We start from the raw sequence: 14,590 nt of genomic DNA on the forward strand, positions 1-14,590 counted from the left end.
CGGATCCAGATCCAGATCCCGATCCGGATCTAGAAATTTCAAATTTTAGTAGTGGCGCACCTTTTTCTATCCAGTGGCGCACCTCGGACGTTTAGGAGTGGCGCACCATGAAGCTAGTAGTGGCGCACTACCCGGTGCGCCACTGCTAAGCCAAATAGCAATGGCGCACCACTAGTGCGCCACTACTAAAAGTTAGCAGTGGCGTGATAACAGTGGCGCACCACTAGTGCGCCACTGATGGGTAAAAGTGGTGCGCCACTGATTGCCCTTTTCCTAGTAGTGTGGATCTCGAGTTTAGAGAAGAAGCTTGCAGGTTGGTGCATCGCGGCGGTGTCGGCGGCTCAGGGTGTCCGTTCTTCGGTAGTCCGGCGACTTCCCAGCTGCAGAGGAGCTGTCTCCCATCCATGGCGTCGAGTGGAGCAGGTGCAGTGGCGCGCCACCGGGCCGCTCTGGTCGTCGGCGAAGCTGGGATCTAGAGAAGGACCTCCTTGTAATTTCTTTGTTTCTCTGGATCTTTCTGTAATGAACGGTGCATCAATATAAGTTTCTTTTCATCGCAAAAAAAAAAAAAAAAAATTAAAAAAGATACCGCAAAAAGTATTTGCACTAGGCAATCGATGCTGCTATGTGTTACGAAAGTTTGAAACTTAAATAACAATATACATGCCAATAAAAAGACAAACAAAAAAAGTACCACCTCTGATATTTTTGTCTAAATCTGAATGTTTTTAGATGCTATTTAATAATGTCTAGATACATCTAGATTTAAACAAACCTTAGACATATGGGCCGAATGAAGGATCGAATGAATACAAGTATAAATCAAACTCAACGTTAAGGATTACAACATGGTAAACAATGGTGGCTGAGAGCCTACATATCACTGAGATGGGCCAAGGAAGAAAAAGGTGATGGTGGTGATGTTGATCAAGGTGTTCATGATGATGGAGATCGAGGACTGAGCCTCGGAATTTGAAAATTTGATCAAATGATGTTAAAGAGGCGTAGAATTCAGAATTTGTATTACAAACTACTCGGTGAGGAAGGAACAACATACTGGATTGGTAATAGCACGCAGAAAAACACAGGAAAGCGGCGTCTGATTGTAATGTGCTCTAAGGGAGACATATCTGATGTCAGTCCTAGTAGATCCTGCATATTAATTCCAGTTCCATAGGTCACCGACTGTCTGCAGCCAATTATAAAAATTTACCAATTGTAAAAAAGAAAAGAATATACTTGCTAAGCTAGCCACGCCATCTGCAATATTCAGCGAGTGCACACACCATTGATGTGTCCTTCATCTAGTACTAGCATCTACTCTCTCCGGTCTTCTTTAGTTGACTCGGACATTGTACAATTCTGTACTAAATTTAAATCAATTAAAAAAGACCAAAGGGACTAGAACACAACCAAATGCCTCCCTTGTATGTTGGTCTCAACCTCCCTAGATTAGCAAGGTGGGACTAAACATTTCTACACTCCACTGTATGATCCTTATAGATTATTGTTTGGGCCTGTTTTCTTCACCAGGCTTCCCGTGGAGATGCTAAATGCTTCCGACAATAGCAGCTAAGAGCATCTCCACTCGTCCCCCGAACAGGCCCCCGGCGAGCGTTTTTTCCATCCGGACGGCGTAATTCGGTCCAGTCGCGCCCCCGGTTTCTCGTTTTCGTCCGGATTTGGGCCTAAATTCATCCGGCGATCCCACGCCATCCCCGGCCCCCCGGGGAGCACTCAGGGACTCCGGACGAAACGAAAGCGCGCGTGGCCCCAACTTGTCGGCGACAATGGCCTCCGATCTACGGCAAAACCCTCGTCTTCCCGATGTACGGCAAAACCCTCGTCTTCCCGATCTACGGCAATACCCTCGTCGAACGAAAGATTTGAAGTCTCAAGTGGTGCAACATAGATAGATTATATATATTTCGAATATAATTCGAATAAACATAAAAATTACATATAAAAACTTTAAAACTAACTTAAACTACTTCTTCTTCTTAGAAGGCCCCGCCTCATCGTCGTCGCGGCGACGCTTCCGGCTCGTCACCTCCTCGTCGGAGGAAGTTGACTCCTCCTCCTCGTCAGTGTCCTCAGCCTCTTCGTCGTCCTCCTCCTTTTCCTCGGCCTCTTCCTCCTCCTTTTCGTCAGCCTCTTCCTCGGCCTGCTCCTTGGCCTCTTCGGCCTCCTCCTCGTCCTCCTCGTCGTCGTCCTCGCTGGCCGGCGGAGGGGAATCGTCGCTGCTGGACAATGCAGCTTTATCCCACCAATGCCGCCATCCAGGCGGCTTCCCCTCGCTGTCGGTGTCCGATGGCCAAGAGATATCGCTCATGGTTGACGGAGGATGGTGGACGAGAGAACAGATGAATGGCGTCGGCCGTCGGAAACCGTATATGTAGGTCTCTCGATGAAAGAGAGCGGCGGTTGCTCTTCCGCGGAGTTCGTGCTCCATTACGGCGGTTCTCGCATCGAGGCCACTTCGACCGTTCCCGACGAGTCGTTTCGGCTCTCCAGACCACTTCGCGACGGTTCAATGCGTCGAGGGAACTCCGACGATTGCCCTTCCCGGTGACTGCGCCGTCGCTATGCACGCGGTGGGTGCGCGTCCATGGGCTCGCGGCTGGAAAAACGGGCCTCCCCAGGCCAAAAACTTCATCCATCCGGCGCTAAATAACGCCGGATTTCGGCCTGGGGAGCCCCAACGGCTGGGGATGCTCTAAGGCCCGTTGCTTGGTACGCCTAGCTGCTCCTTCCTGGAAATAGTCTTATGCATGTGTCTCGTGTAGTGTAAGTAGTCAATACTTTTGATGATAGATGATTTCTAGTCGTGCTACTATGTAATAATAATCAATGAGATTCTAAACAAAATGCCTTTAATAGATCTAGCATCTCGGTCATTTCATTTATTATGTTATATGGATTCTACGTAGCTTAATTTGGCACTTCCCCACGAATGCCTCCAGATATAGTACCACTTATGGATGAACAAATGAAGTAAGCTATCTATCTACTGTTCTTGCTCCTCCATGCTTCAGTGGCAGGTGCGGGTCGAGACGGTGAAAACACCATTACATAACTGCCTCTGTTAGTTGGAATGGAAACTCACTTCTAGTTCAAGTTTCTTGTCCCAGACTCCCAGGGTACTCGTCTCTACATGATTAATTCAGTTTTAGCTTCTATGCCACTTCATTTTCTATTTTCTTTGCAGCTTCCTACGGGTTTAACAAATAAGATTGATAGAATTTTCAGACATTGTTTATGGCGAGATAAAGATGGGGGGGGGGGGCTAAGCACTTCTTGGATGCTTGCGAAATGATTTGCAAACCGAAGCTAAAAGGTGGTCTGGGTGTGGTGAATTTTTAGAAACAAAATGGTGCTCTATTGATCAAGTTTCTTCATAAGTACTACAATAAAAAAAGATGCCCCATGGGTACGTTCGATTTGGTTTGCTTATGATGGGAAAATTCATCATGAGGAAAAGCTTGGTGGTTCTTTTTGGTGGAGGGACAGGCTATATCAAGTTGATAACTTCAGAGGATGGCTTCGGCATCGCATGGTCGTGGGGATACATTGCTCTTTTGGACTGATAATTAGACGATAAATGGTTCCTCCCAGCCGATGTGTCAAGATATCCAAGATTGTTTTATTTTGTACTCAATGATAGTCTTTCGGAGACGACTTGGCAAGCCTGTTTTATCGCCCTTTGTCCAATCAAGCATTTCAGGAGTTGGAGGAAATTATAGAGGTGATTCATGATAACCCCCTGATCAGAATGATACATGGCACTATTGCTGGGGTGAAAAATATTCTGCGTGAAGTTTTTATGCTCACATTCATGCTCATATAATGTCCTAAATGTGTTTAAATGATTGTGGAAATCGAGTTGCATGATGAAGTCTAAGGTGTTTTCTTGGTTATTACTGCCAGATATACTAAACACTAGAGACTTGCTGCAGCGTCAACATTGGAAAGTTACTTATGATGTTGTTTGTGAGTTGTGCCCTTTAAGTTAAGGGTCTATGAGGGCCGCATTGACCTTTTCTTTGAGTGCAATTTTAGTGCTCGGATATGGAATTATTTATAGATAGAGTGGCACCCATCTGATGACCTTTAATTAGTGTTGGAGCATGCAAAGGAAGTTTTCCACATCCTTTCTTCATGGAAGTGCTTATCATGGCTTGTTGGAACATTTGGCTGACTGGAAATTTGAAAATCTCCAGACAAGAGAAGTGTTGCTTTACTAGGTGGAAGAGCAAGTTTGTGCATGACATATCTCTACTGCAATATCGCATTAAAGCAAACACAATGATAGTCTCTTGCTAGACTAGCCGTGCCGTGTGCAAATCCAAAATCATAAGTCGCGAATATTCACGCGAGCACCGCTATTGATGTGTTCTTCATATTTTTTCGATAAAGGGAATATATTAATATCAAAAGATACCAATTACACCTAGTCTCTCCAACAACGCATACCCTAGTGATAGTACGGATGCACACCGCAAAAAAAGAGAAAAGAAAACTAAGAAATAAAAGTCTCGGTATCCCAAGCCTAGTAACAACAATACATCCACCACCAAGATAACGCCTGAAATACAGACTCTCAAAAAAATGACGCCTCCAAGAAGTTGATGGATCCGTCTTGGAACCAAAGTTCCATGGATCCACCCAAGGACTGAAGCGCCTTACGGATCCAACTACTCCATGCGGCTTGTTCAACTTCAACGATTCCAGCTTGCTTTTGTCGACGGGAGGATAAAATTGGATGCTAACACAGTTAATTTAGGATACATAAAATATTAGCGATGAGTCAGATATGTGGCTCTAGGATGAGTTTATCACGTGTAGACCATGGTTATATTGCGGAAAAATATTTCAGAAACTTGGAAGTATCTCGGGCTACATGTAAGCCTTTTTAACTTTTTTTAAGTGACATATTAAAGGACAGCGATTTGGTTCATATGGGCACTAATGATCTCTTTATACAAAAAATATATTTTTAAATTGTAAAAAAATCAGAAAAAATCATGGTATAACCAGTATTGTATCTCACAAACGAGCAAATGTTTATTTGGAAATAATGTGTAGTTTGGGCTAAACAAAAGTAACAAAAATGTTGATCTGAGTATAGTGATTTCAAATCTCTAAAAAAAGGGCAGACTTTGTCATTTTTATTTAGCTTAGACTACAAACTATTTAAAATTGAAATTTTGCACGTCTGTGGGTATATTATCAACCACTTTCAGAATTTTCTTTCATAATTTTTAAACATGTAAGTATAATTTAATTTTTTTGATATGCTGAGAGAACTGGTGCTCGGGAGCCAAAATGACTTTCCACATATTAAAGTGCAAACAATTATGAAAGATAATCTGGATGTTCATAATTTTTTTTCTATCAACATATAAAATCTAAACTCAAACACCACTGTATTTTGGGCAACACAACAATGACAAAATCTTCTTGAAAAAAGCAATGACAAAATCTGAGTATTTTTGTAGGTTTCAAAGTTTGCACTGTTCACTATTTGAGATATATATTTTTGTATTTTTACACTATCTAGAATATAAGGTATTTTGAGTTGAATATTTGCAGTTTGATAGAATACATCATTACCTATATTTAGAAAAAGTTCATATTATTTTAAAAAATGTCATTTTCAAAATTTTCAAAAAGTGGACTACATGCCAGCAAGTCCATGCGCTAAGCAGCAGACAAAACAAAAAATCTGAAGTCGAAAAGAAAACAAACGCCAGCCCATGAGCATATACGGGAACGAAATTATGCTTTACCTCGTATAGTGGCATCAGCGTATTCCAAATTTGGTTTTTTTAAGAAATATTGTATGCATCTGTTCATTTCGTTTTATTATCACTAGTAGAAACTGACTTTTCGTTAGGCCTTTTGTCCCGGTCCAGTCTGGAGCCGGGACAAATAGGCTAGCCACGTCGCTCCGAAATCACAGAGAAGCTATAGGGCCTTTTGTCGCGGTTCTTTAAGTCCTTTTTGTCCCGGTTTGAGGCTTCAGCCGGAACAAAAGGGTCTGAGACCTTTTACGATCTGCTGGCAGTCCTTTTGTTCCGACTGGATACACGAGCCGGGACATAAAATCCAACCGTTCGTTCCCGCGCGGAACCGATCGGTCCTCGCCATTACTAGCACAGAATTCGGGTCGCCGGAATCTGAACCGCCGGCGCGATCAGCCACGGGAATTGATCACCGGTGGCTGGCCCTGTTCATCTTCATCTTCCACTCATTTATATGCTCAAATCTTCTCCACCATTGTCACACACACCACATTTTTCTCCATCTCATCACCATTGCAAAAAAAGCTCCTCTTCGTCGACGTTTCGGACTCGATGACGCGCTACCCGGCTCCTCCAACTCGGGTGTACCACTTCGTGACCGAAGGGATGGATTTCAAGGTCACGGTCGCGCTCCGTGCAAGAAGGGTGGAGAAATGGATCCGCGGCGTGAAGAGGGACTTTCTAGACGCCGCAACGAGGAAGTGTGTCGGCTTAGACTGCGAGTTCAGCGATCCTCGCGTGTCGGGTGATCAGCGTATCGCCGTCCTTCAGCTCTCGGTGGCGTTCGAGATGTTGGTGTTCCAGATTTGTTACGTCGATGAAGTAGGACAGGAACATCAAATTCTTCGGCGCTGCTATCGGCAATGATGTGAAAATGCTGCTTCACTACGACATTCGTATTACTTCTGCGTACGACCTCCAGAAGTTACTACCCAACCCAACCAACAAGCCCACCCCGAGTCTATATGATCTGGCAAACTATACTATTGGGACAAATCTTGGGAAGAAGAAAAAGCAGAAGTATAGAAGAAGAAGAAGACGAGCTCATTTTTAGATGGTCCAATTTTTCATTGAGCTACGAGCAAGTGCACTATGCTGCTCTAGACGCTCGCCTGAGCTTCGAGATTGCTAGGAGACATTTGATGCTAGTTGGCTACAATAGTCATGTTGATCGTCTCAATATTTAGAGATGACGAGTAGATGGTGGTCTTCTATATTTGTATGAACTATATATGAATCTTTCAATATATCGAATCTTTTATTGTTATCCAAATTCCTCCCATTATTTGACCATATTCTTGCGGGATACATTTTCCAGGGTGCCATACCTTTCATCCCTTCTGGCATATTAGTTTCATCATCGTTGTTCTCCTCTCCCAACTTGAACTGCACAAATTGTGGTGTGTGTCATAGCATCAGAAGCTGCTTCCTCCTTTGCACGGGCTGTCAAGTCTATATTTGCTCGTGTCCTTCCTCCTATGCATATATTCTTTGTCCATTTGCAGTTTAAAGATATTAATTATTTAGCCATATTATTTGAATAATGCATATATTATTTGATAATAATATTAATAAATGAATAAAAATAAAATTATTTCATATTCAAATTCCTCACATTTTTCTAATAGTTATGCGCATATTATTTGTCCACTTGCAGTTTAAAGATTTAAAGATATTAATTATTTGGCCATATTATTTGAATAATGCATATATAATTTGATAATAATATTAATAAATGAATAAAAACAAAATTATTTCATATTCAAATTCCTCAAAATTTTCTTATAGTTATGCATATATTATTTGTCCACTTGCGGTTTAAAGATTTCAGGATATTAATTATTTGGCCATATTATTTGAATAATGCATATATTATTTGATAATAATATTAATAAATGAAGATTTTTTTATTTCGTATTCAAATTCCTCACATTTTTATAATATTTATGCATATATTATTTTTCCACTTGCGGTTTAAAGATTTAAATATATTAATTATTTGGCCATATTATTTGAATAATGCATATATTATTTGATAATAATATTAATAAATGAATAATTTTTTATTTCATATTCAAATTCCTCACATTTTTCTAATAGTTATGCATATATTATTTGTCCACTTGCGGTTTAAATATATTAATTATTTGGCCATATTATTTGAATAATGCATATATTATTTGATAATAATATTAATAAATGAATAAAAAACTATTTCATATTCAAGTTCCTCACATTTTTGTAATAGTTATGCATATATTATTTGTCCACTTGCGGTTTAAAGATTTAAAGATATTAATTATTTGGCTAGATTATTTGAATAATGCATATATTATTTGATAATAATATTAGTAAATGAATAAAAACAAAATTATTTCATATTAAAATTCCTCACATTTTTCTAATAGTTATGCATATATTATTTGTCCACTTGCGGTTTAAAGATTTAAACATATTAATTATTTGGGCATATTATTTGAATAATGCATATATTATTGGATAATAATATTAATAAATGAATAAAAACAAAATTATTCATATTAAAATTCCTCACATTTTTCTAATAGTTATGCATATATTATTTACTTACATAATTGTTTTTGGTTTAAAAAATAGAAAAATATGACACAATGGCATAAGAGTTAATATGATTGATATATAGTATATTTACAACAAGGTACAATCACATTCGCGGGAGCATAGTAGGAAGGAACCAAAGAGTTAAGCGTGCTGAGCGTGGAGTCGTGTGAGGATGAGTGACCGACCGGTAAGTGACCAAGTTTAGAATTTGAGTATAGATTAAGTGTAATTAGTGTTAACAATGATCCAAGTGAGAAAGTAACGAGTCAAACAAAAAGAAAAGAAAAAGAAAAAATAAAAAAATAGAAAAATAGAAATGAAAAAGAAAAAGAAAACCTTTTGTCCTGGTTGGGCTTACGAGAAGGGACAAAAGGTCCTCCAGCCCATACACCTGCATCGCAGCCACGTGATGGACTATATATCCCGGCTGGTAATCCGCCCGGTACAAAAGGTACCCCTTTTGTCCCGCCCCCGTTGTCCCGTGGCCAGTCGGGACAAAAATCTCTTACAGACCGGGACAATAGGCTTGTTTTCTATTAGTGTATGTATCTAGTCAACAGCGAAATATATAAAGCATTTTATAATCTGGAAGTTTTTTTTTTTGACTGGCCCATACATAATACATTTCCTAGGTGAAACTTGTACATGATCTTCGGAGTAGGCATACACAGGCTCAAGCAAAGGAAGCCACGAAGGATTAGTAAGTTGGATCATAGATAGGAAGTGTGTGCACGTGTGGGCCAGCGTTTTTGGTTGTACTGCGTTCCGCAAAAAAAAAAAAGATGGATCATCGGTGGCGACACCTGGAGAAATGCCTCAAGATCACAACGTCTCCTCCGGCTGCCGGCATCGCCCTCCCCGATGACCTGCTTTTCATGGAAGTCCTAGTGCGTCTCCATGCAAAATGCCTCCTGCGCTTCAATTCTGTCTGCCTGTCTACCGCTCCTGGTGCACTTCAAAACGAAAATCTAAACTAATTCAATGGCCATCGTCTTATTCGTCGTTGTAGACGAGGTCCACGAACGGCGGCAGCGTTTAGAGCTGCTGCGCTCAAGCAGGCACCTCCGCTCTCTACACATACAGCGGAGGTGGCGGCGCATAGTGCAGAGGAGGCCCGTAGTGCGATGGTGGAGGTGGTTGAACCTCCTGGCCATCTGACGCTGTCTTTGGTGGCGCGTGCGGTGGCAATGGTAGTGGTGGTGCCAGCGATGCTACATGCTGCGCCACTATTGCCGAGAGCTAGACGATGTCATCCACCCCTAGCCAGGACCACTTGGCCTTCTGGTTGGCCAATGAAGTGGCAAGAGCGGCGGCCGTGGCCGCCTCCTCGACATAGTTGTCGGGGACGATGTCCTGCAGCGCCCGTGTGGGTTCCAGCGCTATTGGCTTCAATGCTGATGCATGAGTTCAGGCGACGGGTGCAGACTTTAGCGACGAACGCAGCGATCAGCGGCAACCTTGATGGCAAACACTGCCGCCGGTCAGCCTTCTATCTTCGGGTCGCTTTGAGGTGGCGCGACATGCATGTCCGAACTTGCTCGGTGTCCACGCAGCGTCCGGCCCGACGCATCGGTTTCCCAAATTTGGGGCACGAATTTTTTTTTTTTTTAGAAACAAATTTGGGGCACGAATGAGTCGGGACGGACGGATCGGTCCATTTGTATTGGCCCGCTGAAGCGCGCAAACAGCCCAAACCGGATGGATCGCCCGCTGGAGATAACTTTTTTTTAGATGCGCTGGAGATAACCTTGGGAAACCATTTCGTTTTTTGGCAAGAGAAGGTCAGGAAACTAAAGTTTGTCGTGGGTATTTTCTGCGATGGGGTCGTACCGGCCATCCGGCCCACACGCCGGTCGTGGGTTTGCGAACAACCCTTTGTGGGCTTCTATTGCGCTAAACAACTAACGGCCCGTTTACTACCGGCCCACTTGTATTGGACTTGGACAGTTGTACATTCCTCGCTTCGCTTGCCATCCCCACTCCCTAGACGAGGCGAGAGAGGGAAGGAAGCGCGGGCCCTCCGGCGACGGCGAGCCCCTCGCCGCCGCGTCCCGACCGGATCGGGCCAAGGCCGCCCCCCCCCCCCGCGCACGCTCGCCGGAGATGGCGACCCCGAAGCGGCTCCCGTACACGACCGCGGGCGCCGGGGGCGGGGCGAGGCGCGGCTCCGGCACGGTGCCGCCGGTGGTGGTCCTCGTCTTCCTCTTCGTCGTCGCGCCGTCGATCTTCCTCGTCGCGCGCAGCGGCGGCCGCGGCCACGTCCACGTCGCGTCCGGTCCGTCCCGCCCCACTCCATAACCCATCTTTTTCTTCTTCTGCGAATTTCGTAGATATAGGTCGAAGGCGTCATCGGTTCTTCTCGATTTCGGGTCCCCTTGCGCGACTAGCAGGTCCATCCCCGTTTGAATTCGTCTAGGCTGCGCGCTGAGTGGAACCCGTCTAGATTTGATTTGAGTGGTCTAGGATTGCTATCCAGACATTGATGTGCCGTGTCTTGTGGTGGGTACTGGCTAGGTTTGGATGGGGCTTTTAGCTGCGAAGCTGTAAATCCAAAATGCAGTACTATATTAAACTGTGAAGGATCACGAGCTTGTGAGAGACAGTGGACGTTCTGATTCAATCGATCTAGATATTGTTCTCCTGTTGCCCTCTTTGTGCCGGATTGCACGTCATTCCTGCATTGGATGTAAGAGGCTTATGTTAGGAGAACCCATGACATTTTACTAGCGATATAGCAAATCAAACCTGCAGTTTGCTGTGCAAGCAGCGAACTCAATTACAAGGGGGAGAACATTATAAGATCCTCCCTCCCAGGCATGAGTGACACACCCTCTACGGCGTTATCATCAGTTTAAACTTTATTTACATTTATTTAGATTAGATTTGAGTAGGTTTTAGGAACACTGTTGTAATATTTTGCGTGCATCATTTCGTTAACTTCAGATTAATAAGGGATTGCATAATTTGTTCATCTGCAGATCCCAAGGGTGCGAATGGCAATCAGGTATATATCTTATTCTAAAATGGAGCTGATTGTTTTACTAGCCTTACTTTTTAGGATTGGTCTCACATTGAATTACTAGCCTATCTTTACAGGATTCATCTCACATTTAAACCCTCACCTGTAGGAAACAGATTGGCAACAGCAACTGGTGACAAACAATCTGAAAACTGTTCTGTCTAAGGAGGTCAGGACATCCTGCAGTCAGTAGTGTACATATGCATTCTCTATTTACTTCATATGGGGCTGTACTTAGTTTAGACTGTCTTGTTCCTAACCCCCGTGAGTTCATCCAGTCTGTAATTAATGATATGGGCGTTATGATTATTCAATAACCATGCACCGTGATGCTGTTCACATAGGAAACATCATGTTTCTTCAATTCTACTATGCTTACAGTCACAGTTTTTTGGTTTCAGGTGATCGATGCTATAGCTGCCAGTCAACAAGAAACGGGCACTTTGAATCTTGACTTTTTCAGGGATCATGCATCTCCCTCTTGGAAAACTGATGATCTAGTCGATCACAAGATGAATACTAGTTTGGATGTTGATGACAAGGCAAAAGCTGAATACAGTACTGCAGAACATGATTTATCTCTTACATATAAACCACCCAAGGATGGTTCTGGTATAGACATAATTGTTTTTTCTTTCAAATTATTCATCTACATAAATCGACTCGACAGTAGAGAATAAAGTTATTTTTCTACGCAGATGGACATCAAGGTGAGACAGCAGTAAAAATAGCTCGAAGGGTAAGAAACTGGTACTCTGTATATATGTTTATACATTCTTGCCTCTGTTGATATAAATTTCTTTCATATGACCTCTTGGCACTATTTGGTTGATGCAGAAATTACGGGAGCAAAGGCGAGAAAAGAGAGCAACGGATTTGGTACTGAAAGATGATGAAGCACATGTTAAGCTTGAGAATGCAGCTATTGAGCGATCAAAGGCTGTAGATTCTGCTGTCCTTGGGAAATACAGCATATGGAGAAAAGAGAATGAGAATGAGAACTCGGACTCAACAGTTAGGTTGATGAGGGACCAAATTATTATGGCTCGTGTTTATTCTGTGCTTGCAAAATCAAAGAACAAGCATGATCTTTATCAAGAACTGCAGAGTCGAATCAAGGAAAGCCAGCGGGCTGTTGGAGAGGCTACTGTTGATGCTGACCTCCATCACAGGTGTGCTGTGTGTGCATCTATTATTGCATATTTCTTAGATAATTTACGTTGTACCCCTTTTCACACATATGCTACTTTACAGTGCACCTGAGAAATTGAGAGTAATGGGTCAAGTTTTATCTAAGGCCAGAGAAGAAGTGTATGATTGCAAGGTGGTAACTCAGAGACTAAGAGCAATGCTTCAGTCAGCAGATGAACATGTCAGGAGCTTGAAGAAGCAGAGCACATTTCTTAGCCAGTTGGCTGCAAAGACAATTCCAAACAGCATTCACTGCTTGTCTATGCGCTTAACTATAGATTACTATCTTCTTCCTCTGGAGAAACGAAAGTTCCCCGGAAGTGAAAACTTGGAAAATCCAGCGCTCTACCATTATGCACTTTTCTCGGACAATGTATTGGCTGCCTCAGTTGTTGTGAACTCAACCATCATGAATGCTAAGGTAATTTTCAAGATTCTCCTATCAATGCACTCTAGTATGATAGTTGTTTCAAGTAATAATGATTGATATAACCTTTACAGGAGCCTGAGAAACATGTTTTCCATCTGGTGACTGATAAGTTAAACTTTGGAGCCATGAACATGTGGTTTTTGCTGAACCCACCTGGCAAGGCCACCATTCATGTTGAGAATGTGGATGAATTTAAGTGGTTGAACTCATCATACTGTCCTGTTTTGCGGCAACTGGAGTCTGCTGCCATGAAAGAGTATTATTTCAAGGCTGATCGTCCCACTACTCTTTCAGCAGGTTCTTCAAACCTAAAGTACCGTAACCCCAAGTACCTATCCATGCTGAATCACCTGAGATTTTATCTCCCACAGATCTATCCGAAGTTGGATAAGATACTTTTCCTGGATGATGACATAGTTGTGCAGAAAGATTTGACAGGATTATGGGATGTTGATCTGAATGGAAAGGTCAATGGTGCAGTGGAGACATGTGGACAGAGTTTCCACCGTTTTGACAAGTATCTTAATTTTTCAAATCCGCATATTGCTCGGAACTTTGATCCTAATGCTTGTGGTTGGGCTTATGGGATGAACATCTTTGATCTAAAGCAGTGGAAGAACAAAGATATTACCGGGATCTACCACAAGTGGCAAAACATGGTGAGATTGCAAATATTATCGTCGTTTGATCTCATTGTTCAAATACACCATCATATCTAACATTGTCCTGCTGTTTTCTTGTGCTAGAATGAAGACAGGGTTCTCTGGAAGCTTGGGACACTTCCACCTGGCCTCATGACGTTCTACAAGCTGACACACCCCCTTGATAAATCGTGGCATGTCCTTGGATTGGGATACAACCCAAGCATAGACCGCTCAGAGATAGACAATGCCGCCGTCGCTCATTACAATGGGAACATGAAGCCATGGTTGGAGCTGGCAATGACTAAGTACCGCCCATATTGGACAAGGTATATAAAGTATGATCATCCTTATATCCGCGGATGCAACTTGAGTGACTAGAAACAAGAGAGGATCACCCACCTGGAACTGAAATGCCCTGTTCTCCCTGAGGTATGTACCTGGATTAGGCCAGGTGTATAAGCTGGAGCTATTGGTTGCCTACGCCCTCTGAAAATTTCTGATGGACGCCCTCATGAAGGATGTGTTACAGTCTTAACAGTTCCTTTGTTCAATTGATGTGCAGCTTTGTTTCGTGAACAAAATCATGATAAACCTGTTAAATATGTGCCTACGGTTAGTGTTTTTGTTGCTTAGGACTAGCAAAATTTCTGGAGTAATGATTATTGCAAGGGCTGCAGTGTATTGATGTGTCAGATGATATAAGCAGTATTCAGAATTAAAATCATGAGTGAAGGGCTAATGATATGAATCAAAGAAAAATAGATACAGTTAACTACCGATTTCTGCATTTATAGTTTGTGCAACTCTCAAAACTTGCCAAAGTAGTGTACTCCGTTTGCCGTGTTGCTGTGGGACTCCGTCCTACTATGGCTGCCTGCTCCTAGTTAGACGAGACTGGGACGAACAGCCACTCGGTATTGCA

General features: G+C 42.7%; 1 protein-coding gene across 1 annotated transcript; it reads left to right on the forward strand.

Moving 5' to 3' along the window:
• Positions 1–10,464: 10,464 nt before the first annotated feature.
• Positions 10,465–14,447, forward strand: LOC124652021 (polygalacturonate 4-alpha-galacturonosyltransferase-like). Its single transcript, XM_047191041.1, has 9 exons — positions 10,465–10,659; positions 11,363–11,388; positions 11,513–11,572; positions 11,805–12,015; positions 12,102–12,142; positions 12,241–12,575; positions 12,658–13,015; positions 13,096–13,683; positions 13,771–14,447. The coding sequence occupies exons 1-9, from the start codon at positions 10,488–10,490 to the stop codon at positions 14,044–14,046; spliced, it is 2,067 nt and encodes a 688-aa protein (XP_047046997.1). The 5' UTR covers positions 10,465–10,487; the 3' UTR covers positions 14,047–14,447.
• The last annotated feature ends 143 nt before the right edge of the window (positions 14,448–14,590 follow it).

This window comes from Lolium rigidum, chromosome 5 (assembly GCF_022539505.1).
Source record: "Lolium rigidum isolate FL_2022 chromosome 5, APGP_CSIRO_Lrig_0.1, whole genome shotgun sequence".
In the NCBI taxonomy this organism is placed as follows: Eukaryota; Viridiplantae; Streptophyta; class Magnoliopsida; order Poales; family Poaceae; genus Lolium; species Lolium rigidum.

What these genes read in the sequence shown, in the direction of transcription:
- LOC124652021 (XM_047191041.1), top strand. Translation starts at nt 10,488, where the DNA reads ATGGCGACCCCGAAGCGGCTCCCGTACACGACCGCGGGCGCCGGGGGC. An exon ending in AGGGTGCGAATGGCAATCAG is followed by an intron (nt 11,389 to 11,512) that starts GTATATATCTTA and finishes CCTCACCTGTAG; the next exon opens with GAAACAGATTGGCAACAGCA. An exon ending in ACCACAAGTGGCAAAACATG is followed by an intron (nt 13,684 to 13,770) that starts GTGAGATTGCAA and finishes TTCTTGTGCTAG; the next exon opens with AATGAAGACAGGGTTCTCTG.